The 11,048-nt window shown below is 34.4% G+C and overlaps 1 protein-coding gene across 4 annotated transcripts in view; it reads left to right on the plus strand.

Annotated features, from left to right (window-relative positions):
• The window catches only part of LOC127880037 (H(+)/Cl(-) exchange transporter 4-like), a 100,917-nt gene extending 90,693 nt beyond the window's left edge, over positions 1–10,224 (plus strand). For all 4 annotated transcript variants that reach the window (XM_052427252.1, XM_052427254.1, XM_052427255.1 and 1 more), the window contains 4 exons: positions 193–300; positions 991–1,109; positions 1,558–1,652; positions 2,330–10,224. In XM_052427252.1, coding sequence (XP_052283212.1) covers positions 193–300; positions 991–1,109; positions 1,558–1,652; positions 2,330–2,420 — 413 coding nt within the window. In that variant the 3' untranslated portion in view covers positions 2,421–10,224. The remainder of the gene's footprint in view (positions 1–192; positions 301–990; positions 1,110–1,557; positions 1,653–2,329) is intronic.
• Positions 10,225–11,048: the final 824 nt, after the last annotated feature.

Genomic DNA, 11,048 nt, shown 5'->3' on the forward strand with positions numbered 1-11,048 from the left:
ACAGTTATTTTATGTGCACAAACAGACTTTTGGCCAAGTAATGCGTTTAACAAATAGGTTTATCTATTTTTCATATGAAAACAAAAAGATATAAGACAAAGGGGTTTCATGTTTTTGGCCTGAACATGTGGATTTTTAATGGATGTATTCGTGATCATGTACTGACTGATATATTTATATCTGTCTTTGCAGAGATGCTACTCAAGGATACGGAGCATAATGGTTTTCCCGTGGTTGTGTCCATGGACTCGCAGTATCTTGTTGGCTTCGTCACACGCAGAGACCTAAAGCTGGCCATAGGTACGCCTTTTCCAATAGCTTAGCGAACAGCTGTGGATATTTCCCTATTATTCTACAGCAAACCTGGCTATTCCCGAATCCATTACTGTCCACAAGGTTGTGTAGTTATTTATTACTGGTATAAACTGTATATATTGTTTCACAAAAACATCAAAGTTAACTGTCTATTTAGGCGAGTTACAGACACTCACAACTCAAGATCTCTCCTGACCTGCAGTGTTAGTGTTTCGACAAGCTGTGAAAACTTGCTTTGATATTCGTTTTTCATGTCCAGCTAAATGAAGAATATAGAAAAAAAATGGTTTGGACGATTGGACTTATCCTTTGTTGTTCAATGACTGATATATTTATAGTTAAAAATTGGCGGTGCTGTCGGTAAGACAGGTTTTGGGAAGTGTGATTACTTCCAAAGTTCCATAAAGACTCTTTCAACAAATATGTCTTTATTCTTAAGTGGTAAAGACAGTTTTGCAAAGGCAATTATCTCACCAGATCAATAACCCATTCATCTGAAGGTTAATACTCTGAACAGTTTGCTGTGTTGGCTTTCCATTCAGGATCAATCTTCAGTTATACAAATCTAGATCTGAATGAAGTAAATCTATTCTCACCACATTTGATACTGTAATTCTTTCTTAAACTGTTCATTTTTATTGTCACTATTAAATTGGTGCCAATTTCATTCTTCAGCCAATGGGCGTAAGAACGTGGAAGGCGTGGTGAGTGACTCTATTGTGTACTTCGCTAACCAGATTCCAAGCAATATGGTGGGACCAGCTCCTCTGAAGCTGAGGAAAATACTGGATCTGGTGAGTACGCTGTTAGCAATGGTAGACTTGTAGAAAGAAGTGAGTCAGGGATGAACTTTACTTTTGTGGTATAATTCTGATGATAAATACATACGAGGTATGTCCTGGGATGTAGCAAAAAGTTGAGTCCAATAAAGAATCCATTAAGAAATGTGAACAAAAACTTAAAAATATTACTTTAAAATATGTATACAAGCTAAAAAATTGTTAAAATCATGTTAACATTGTCATTATTTTTCAGTAACAAAGCTCAAAATTATTTCCTGTTGTCCAAGTTACATCTCTCAGTCAAATATTAATTATTATATATGTACTAGAAACAGATATTTAAAGCCGTTGACCTTGGCTTAGCTGCTGGTACATAGTTGAATGTTTAAAAGGGCTTTGTAGTCACGGTTCCTGTGAGTAGTATGCCGGTCAGTTGTGAGAGATTTGTGTCCACTTACAGGCCCCAGTTACCATCACTGACCAGACCCCCATGGAGACGGTGGTGGAGATGTTCAGGAAACTGGGACTGAGGCAGACCCTGGTCACTGTCAATGGGTACGATGAAACCTAACCTCACTGTCTTGGAACACTGTTTATTGAATATACATGAATATAACAGTTTATATCAATAGGATTTATAGTTTAGTCATTGAAATGGCTTGCTGTTTAAGAGATAATTTATTAGTGTACTATGATTTTAATTACAGTTTTATGCTTTTCAAACATGACATGTAAACAAATTATCAAAATCAGTAAATAACAGCTTTCATTATGCAACCAAACTATAAAGCATTTGATTATTATTTTTTGGTGCTGCAATATTCCAATTACTTATATGATCTATAAATAAACAAAATTTCATTGGTCAGAGCAGTGGTTGGCTGGGTTTTTAGGAAATTTCTCAATTCAGCTTCTAAAAAAGGCTGCTTATTAATAATAATGGGTTGAAATGTTAATCAAGGGATATAATACATATACTGACTTTGCCATAAATTGGTTTCCCTACCTAGTCTGACTTCACAACCTGCACATATTTCAGATATAAAACTTTCAAAATAAACTTTTGTCGAGCATATACATTTGGGAGTGAGTGGACCCAGGAAAATTCATTAAAATTAGTTTTAGACGAATACTATAGGATTCACATAAGTAAGTAACATGTTGAATTGTCCTGATTATGTGGGGTTTCCATGAATTGTTGTCATTATGTCTATTACAATATTGTATTGCAGACGATTGCTTGGCGTCATTACTAAGAAAGATGTTCTGCGCCACATAGTACAACTCCAAAACCAGGATCCAGACTCCATCTTGTTTAACTGAAGATGTATCAGTAGTCATGGTGACAGTGACCTTGTGTCCTTGACCTGTACAATTGTTGGTGTTCCTCTGTACTATAATGTTGATGTTCTTTAGCAACTAGATTTTACACTTTTCAATCTAGTCCTTCAAAAAAGGTCACACATGAAAATGTCTAGATTCTCATTAAGTAAACATATTAGATTTTTAAAAATTGTCTAATTTAAACATTATATATTTAGATGCTAGTATTTGTTGCAAAGTCAAATATTAATTTTTAGATACTGGCATGCTAAAAATATTTATTTGTAAGTTTCAGATTTATTGTTTGCTTTCATGTTCTACAGAAGTATGTGTCACTGTTTTTAATAGTACAAACTTGTCAGTGTTGTGATGTGAAACTTTGTGTTCAAAGCTCCACATTCTGTCTCCATTATTTAGGTTTGCCAGCATTTATATTGTTGAACATGTGTTTAATCAGGACATTGTTGTTATTTTGCATATTCAAATATACTTCCAGCATTCCATATCTTATTAATTACCTTTTTAACCAGGTTTTCCGAAGGAAAAAACTAGTTATTAGATTGGCGAATGCGGGCGGGCTGGCTGGCTGGCTGGCTGGCTGGCTGGCGGGCTGGCAGGCAGGGGGAACAAGCTTGTCCGGGCCATAACTATGTCGTTCATTGTCAGATTTTAAAATCATTTGGTACATTTGTTCACCATCATTGGACGGTGTGTTGCGCGAAATAATTACGTCGATATCTCCACGGTCAAGGTCACACTTTGAGTTCAAAGGTCAAAAATGGCCATAAATGAGCTTGTCCTGGCCATAACTATGTCATTCATTGTGAGATTTTAAAATCATTTGGCACATTTGTTCACCATCATGGGACAGTGTGTCGCATGAAAGAATCACGTCAATATCTCCAATGTCAAGGTCGCCACGACTAAAAATAGATTTTTTTTAAAAACAAACTTACAAAGGGGGTTAATTTTGTTTGTTCATTTCAAAAGTTCAGTTTGAGTTTTCTCCCTTTATCAGATTTTTTTTTACAATGAAAACCTGGTTTTGTGACAATTTTGTCCCTTGTTATCTTGTTGAACTTGTTCCTGGAATCAAATGGGCTTAATAGATTTACATCAAACACTTACCTACACTGCTCACACTGAAATAGCAAGTGTGGTGTTACCTACACCTGAAATCTTTGGTATTTGCAAACAATAAGTTAATTTTAAAATGGACCAGTTATTGGGAAAGATTTAGAATTTTTTAATCTGTTCTCATGCAACATGAATATCCATTAATGTATTACCACTCACTTACTTTTGGTTATCAAGTTGTCTTTTTTTACGTTATTTCAAAGCTGAGAATATTGTTCAGAAATGCTATACATTCAGTTTCACAATTGCAAGCAAACTTTTAAATTGTAAGCATGATTGCCTTTATGTTTTGAGCCAGATTGAATAGGCTAATACAAGTTATGACTCAATCACTGCTCATATATTTACACATGTTTTATTCATCATATGATAATGCCTGCCACGGTAACTGAAGATCTGATGGTGCAAAAATAGATAACCATGAGGCATGTAATGCAAATGGGAGTGTATTCTTTTGTTGTGTCGCCGTGTCATTGAGTATATTTAAATATTCATATATGCCTGGATTTAAACATGGTGTTTTCATTATCGGGGACATAATGTTTTATGCTACTTTTGAAACTGTTAAATATGTTTCAATAGCTAAAGCTTGAAATTATATGTTTTTTAAATATTGTAAAGAAGACAATAATTGTACCTGTTTTATATTCAAATCTGAAGATATCAAAGGATGAAGTAAAATCATTAGTTATATATGAGGATAAAAAATGAATACAAAATATTGTATTAAATCACTTGTGCATATTGTGCAATTTTTTAAACTGACACCTTTGTATCTTTATACATTTTAAAAATGTACTGTTAAATATTCAAGTACTTGTATATCAGCTTTGTGGCTATTCCCCTAGCACAGTGGTTGGTACACTCACTTCTCACCTAGGCGACTCTGGTTCAATTCCTGATTCCAGCAGCATGTGAATTTTGTTGGTTGAAACCTTATTTCACAGGTGGGGTATCATTGGGTAGTCTGGTTTCACCCCACAAAAAACCACCTCAGAATTGAAAGTTCTTTCAGTAACAATGAAATGGCTGGAAATTGCAGCTATAAATCAAAATTCGTCCCAACTTTGGTGAATCTAGAAAGTTAATTACTAAGGAGTGCTAGGGCACACTCAGGGCCAAACATAACGAAGCATCTGGCTCCGATAGGACCTCATACACTTCGAAATACACACACATAACAGCTATGTGATCAGACTGGGCAATAAACATGTTCAAGCATGTTTTACAGGTGATGCTAGGATACAAAAGAAGTTTACTTAAGGTAGAATGTAACATCCATTTGTGTTTAATATTTTTTGTTTATTTATAAGACCATAATGGAATTAAGAAGCATTTTACAATCATTATTGTTCACCTGTTTATTTGTATTTATAACGCAATCAGTGATTTTAATTTGGATGTTTATGTGAGCAAACATATGAGCTGTGCTTTGGGTAAACCAGGCTCAATGCATATGCATATGTTGAACAAGATTTGCCTTCGCAGTCTGCAGAAACTAATAAGGGACAACACTTTCAGCTTTCACTTAATTTTTTTTATGAAGTATTTTCTAAATGAAAATCCAGTCTAGGCAGAAATTGTCGTCCCCGATTAGCCTTCGTGGACTGCACATGCTAATCTGAAACGACAGTTTATGCAGATGTATTTAGCCCAGATTTTCCTGAGCGTGGCTCGTATAGTGTACATGTATAAGGCTATGGCTGACCCTCAGCCCAGTATCGTGCAATTTACATAAGCCATTCAAGTTATTAGTCAGTCAAGATCAATCATGTTACAAGTCAGATGTAAAACTTTGCTGATGTATTAATATAGATAGGTTTCTGCATGAAACTGTTGTATTGAATATTTAAATGTTGAACAAATTACCACTCAAATCACACCTTACTAGAAGTAATAATTATGCCGAATATTGAAATATATGTCTATGGTTTTGGTAAATTTAGTGAAAATATGAGGCTTGTTTGATTTTTTATTTGTTTTTAGCTCACTTGAGCACAACGTGCTCATGGTGAGCTTTTGTGATCGCCTTTTGTCCGTCATCCGTTGTCCGTTTTGCGTCGTGCGTTGTCCGTTGTCCGTTGTGCGATGTCAACATTTGCCCTTGTTCACTCTCTAGAGACCACATTTATTGTCCAATCTTCATGAAATTTGGTCAGAAGATTGGTTTCCTGTGTAGTTAAGTTTGGTTTTATTATGTCAATATTATGTGAAATTAACTGTATTATGTGATTTTTCATAACACAGAATTTTCATAGTTAACATAACTGGTTTAGTCACTAACACTTATGATAAGCCTTTCAACTAAGAGATAACTGAAAGAAAGACAACATGTACATGATTTTGCAGTATTTATGCAGTATTTATCTCCCTTGTTTAACCTGGTTCAGTAATCTATTTTTAGTTCTGCTCTGGAATTTGGGAGGATATTGATCATTGATAAATGCACTGTTCTGAGGGACAATTGACTACTCTGCCATTGATCTCTTCTGAACTGTATAAAATAAGCTGTTTTGGCTGATTAAAACACCTCTTGATGCTTTCTTGAAAAGTTAACAGCTCTTGAAAAAGGTTGGAATTTTGAAATAATTAAACTCTAAATTATTTTTAACACCAGCATCAAGACATTTTGGCATTAGTTTCTAAATTATTCATTTTATTTAGATTTTTTTTTATTTGGAATTTTCTAAATTAGATAACTCTATTTTATTTCAATAACTTAAGTAAATTTTTCTTATTTTTACATTTGATTCACTGAAGTTTCCTAATCTCCATAAATATTGTTCTTTAGATTAAATTAGACCTATTTTGTAAACTAGATTTTTGAAGCACTTTCTAGACTAACAGTAACTGATATTTATATCAGTTTTTTTGACAGATTTTGAAGTTCTTTTTACATTCATTAAGGTATTTGCTGTATGTTGTTCATTTTTGTAACGATACTTTGATTCTTTAGACTTGGCTTGTACCTGTTCTTAATTTTCTGTCATTGTTCTTTATTTTCCAAGTTCTTGGAATAAAAATTAGTTATTTTTGTTAAAGCTGCCTTGGTTTTCACTTATAAATAAAAAATTTGAGTGTATTTAGGTGTCCCCGACTGATCGCCTTTAGTTAATTTGAATTACAACCAGTCAGTATAGGTATCCTGAGTTTGTCAAATAAATATTTCCGCATTACATAAGTGCTCACAAAGTTACATAACTTGTAACTGCCCTCTTCATTTGTGTAAGCGAAGGAGACCGCACTACCACACCTGGATAGGACAGTTGAGTTCTATAATGGTTTGGATCGGTGAAAAAACATGACCGCAAGGGGGGGGGTCTTTTTCCTTATATTTATATAGTAAAAAAGATTGTGAACACTCTAGAAGTCACATGTTTTGCCTAATCCTCATGAAATTTTGTAAAAACATTGTTTATGTGGATGTCCCCGACGAGTTTGAAAATGGTCATGATCAGTGAAAAAACATGCTGCCAGGGAGAGGGGCAGTTTTCTTTATATGTATATAGTGACAACATGTGAACAGTCTAGAAGACACATTGTTTTCCCAATCTTCATGAAATTTGGACATATCTTGGAAGAGTTAAAAAATGGTTCAGGTCTGTTAAAAAAAACATGGCCGCCAAAGGGCCATTTGTTGTTCATTCTTCATGATACTTGGTTAGAACATTTGTTCCATTGATATCTTGGGCTGCAAAGAACAGGTCATTTCTTTTTATCTCAGGTGAGCGACTTTGGGCCTTTCAGGCCCTCTTGTTTATTATTACTTATGGTAGATGATCACCTATTTTATATACCGGTAGTTATAATATACTCAAATTTGTGTCATTCCAGTTCTTAGTTATATTATATTTATTTTTGTACATTATGTCTCTTTGGTGTGGAAGCTTATGTTATCATTTCCGTAAATCTCATTAAAGTTTCCTCTGTTCTGCGTTCTATTCCACATTATTATGGCAGAAATTTGTGTCAGATTATATATTGTCATGGTAAGGATAATTATTGCTATTACTTTTTATTATGTATTTTTATTGCATTTTGTAAAGATTTTGATGTAAACATGGTTTATAATGTTATTCACATTATTAATGTGATTGTTACAAACATTACCACGAACATCAATATTTTCAACTAAAGATTTGTTTATAATATCTTTAATTGTTTAAAATATCCTAATTGTAAAATGATTTTCTTAGACAGTCTAATTGAAGACAAACAGCACATGTATGATGACATTGTAAGCCTTGATGAAACCCAATAGTGTAGCATTGTAAAAACTGGATGAATTGATTGGTAAATAATAAAAGGCATTGTAGAGAACTTAGAATATATTTGTTTTGGAAAAATACATTATTTATTTGATTTTACTACAATTTCTGTGATAGCTTTTAGATGTTCTTTATTGGTGTATTTTCTATGCGTTATTCTACTTCAGAAACTTAGAATAAATGATTGTGACATGTTGTTACACTGTTAATTTGTGTTTGTGTACATTAGTCCAAACGCAGTTAAAAACTGAAATATCTTTGATGATATGTTGGTATTGTTGTGTGCTTAAAATGATCCCAATTTGCATGTATGTGTTTGGTATTTGCTGTTTTAAAAGAATATCATATCACCTTATATGTTCAGTTATTTATTAGTTATAATACTCATTTTTAGTCGAAGAAAAATAAACAAGTGCAAAAGTAATTGCGAAAGAAAGTAGAAATAACAATGAATAATATATTAGGTTTGTTATGAGTAAACAAGGCAGAATGCTGTTATCAATCACAATCTGGCCTACCCATCTACAGGGGATCTAGCCTGTATACCCACCACTCGCCATATATATACATTTTTATGTGCACGTTTAAAAAAACCGGGATGTATTATAGTTTCACCTTGGCGGCGAGCGGGCGGCGTCCACAGCAGTGTCCGCTCTCTAATTCAAATAGTTTTCATCTGATCTTCACCAAACTTGGTCAGAAATTTTATCTAGACAATATCTAGGTCAAGTTCGAATATGGGTTATGCCGGGTCAAAAACTAGGTCACAGGGTTACTTAGTGCATTTCAAGCATTAAGCATGGTGTCCACTCTCTCATTGAAGTAGTTTTTATCCGATCTTCACCAAACTTGGTCAGAAGTTGTATCTAGACAATATCTAGGTCATGTTCGAAAATGGGTCAAGCCAGGTCAAAAACTAAGTCACGGGGTCACTTAGTGCATTTCAAGCATTTAGCATGGTGTCCGCTCTGTAATAGAAGTAGTTTTCATCCGATAATCACCATACTTGGTCAGAAGTTGTATCTAGACAATATCTAGGTTAAGTTTAAATATGAGTCATGCAGGGTCAAAAACTAGGTCACAGGGTCACTTAGTGCATTTCAAGCATTTAGCATGGTGTCCGCTCTCTAAATGAAGTAGTTTTCATCCAATCTTCACCAAATTTGGTCAGAAGTTGTGTCTAGACAATATCTAGGTTAAGTTCAAATATGGGTCATGCCGGGTCAAAAACTAGAACACGAGGTCACTTAGTGCATTTCAAGCATTTAGCATGGTGTTCGCTCTCTAATTGAAGTAGTTTATATTCTGATCTTCACCAAATTTGGTCAGAAGTTGTGTCTAGATGATATGTAGGTCAAGTTCAAATATGGGTCATGGTAAAGTTATCAAGTTGTCCAAAACCTTCAAACGGGCATATCTTGTGACAGTTTGGCACTCTTGTAATAGGTTATGTACTAGTGCTGAGTGCTGTAGATCATACCATTGCTTGAAAAAAGAACTAAAGATGACAATACCTGTACATAGTAGGTAAAAAAGAACCATAAAAGATACTGGTTAAATTGTTTGTTTAATGGCAATTTTCTAACTTTTTAGTCTTTAAGGAAAACTTATCTAGGACAATGATGATATACTGTATGATTATTCTTTTGCAATACTGTAAACAGTGTATGATTTAAATAGATATTTTGAGATTGATTTGGCGAGTTTATCCTGGGTGTGCATGTGCCAGTATGTGTGAGTTTTGTTGTTTCCGGTGCATGCCAAAACATGCATAATGCATATATACTACCGGTACTCAAAATTTGCTAAGGATCAGTTGTTAGAGTATGTGTAATTTAAGTTCACCCCTAGCTAGATTCAGCCAGCGTCACGCATCAATGATAAATCAATACATAAAAAATAAAATCAAAAATACATTCTAATATCAAAACCTGCAAAATCACAATATAAAATGGACCTAATCCAAAATTGATGATAATGTGAAATAAACAGTGATCCTTAGCAAATTTTGAGTAGTAATCATATTGTTTATTCATTATTTTACAATGTTATCTTAATATATAGCATTTACCAAATCCCATATTGTCTTATTTATTAATGACTGGAAAGTGATTGTACTCACAGTATTCAGATGCACTGTAATATTGCTTAATGACAATTTGGTCTAACTATAAACAGTGTTACTTGGATTTACTATTGTTACCAATACATTTGTTGTAAACGTGTTCATGCTGACTGTATTTTTTTGTTTTATTGTTTTGGCAAATTATATAATCAGATAGTTTTTATTCAAATATAGTGTGTCAAAACAAAATACTGCTGTTGTATTCATGTTGTGTTAGGTTATTCCGTGGATGGAGTCATTAAAGAAATGCAGAAGCACAATATTGTCTCTTAAACCATATTGTTGTTGTTGTATACTAGCATTGAAATGGGATTAGCGTCAACAGCTGTGCATTATGAATAAATCATACTATAAGAGGCTAGTCAATAAATCAATAGCCTGTTCTGTTAGCACAATGCTTTGTACAGGCTCTATCAGTAATAACCTAAGCAACCTGGGTTTATCCCCTGCTCTAATCACATGTGAGCTTGGTTGGTGGTCACCATATTTGACAGGCGAGGTTTCCTCCAGGTACTCTGGCATCAACCCACAGCACAGGACCACACTAAAATGGACTGTATTTCAATTCAAATTACATAGCTGGAAATTGCAGTTATGATTCATTATTTATCCCATCCATGGCGAGTCTATTAACCCTTTCAGTGCGGGAACCGAATTTTGAAGGCCTTTGCAAACAGTTTGGATCCAGATGAGACGCCACAGAACGTGGCGTCTCATCAGGATCCAAACTGTTTGCTATTCTGATATTATTTGAAAAAAATCGAAGAAAATGCTAATTTTAGAAATTAAGCAGACGACATTTTAGCAGACGACAAATTTCCCAGCATGCAAAGGGTTAAGTAAATGAGGTGGGAGTGATCACACTCTGGATCCTTATATCACACAGTTGCAGGCTTTGAAGGACCTCATAAACTTCGAAATACACACACAGGCTAAAACAATCTGCTCTCTAAATAGGACAATGGTTGCACTCTCAACCGCTCTCTAAATAGGACAATGGTTGCACTCTCAACCTGGCTGTCTTGGACCGATTTACACCCAGCAAGTGGTCAATTACCTTGACAAGTGGCTTTTCCTTCCACAGCACACGAACATGCC

The sequence above is a fragment of the Dreissena polymorpha genome, chromosome 4, assembly GCF_020536995.1.
Source record: "Dreissena polymorpha isolate Duluth1 chromosome 4, UMN_Dpol_1.0, whole genome shotgun sequence".
Lineage (NCBI taxonomy): Eukaryota > Metazoa > Mollusca > Bivalvia > Myida > Dreissenidae > Dreissena > Dreissena polymorpha.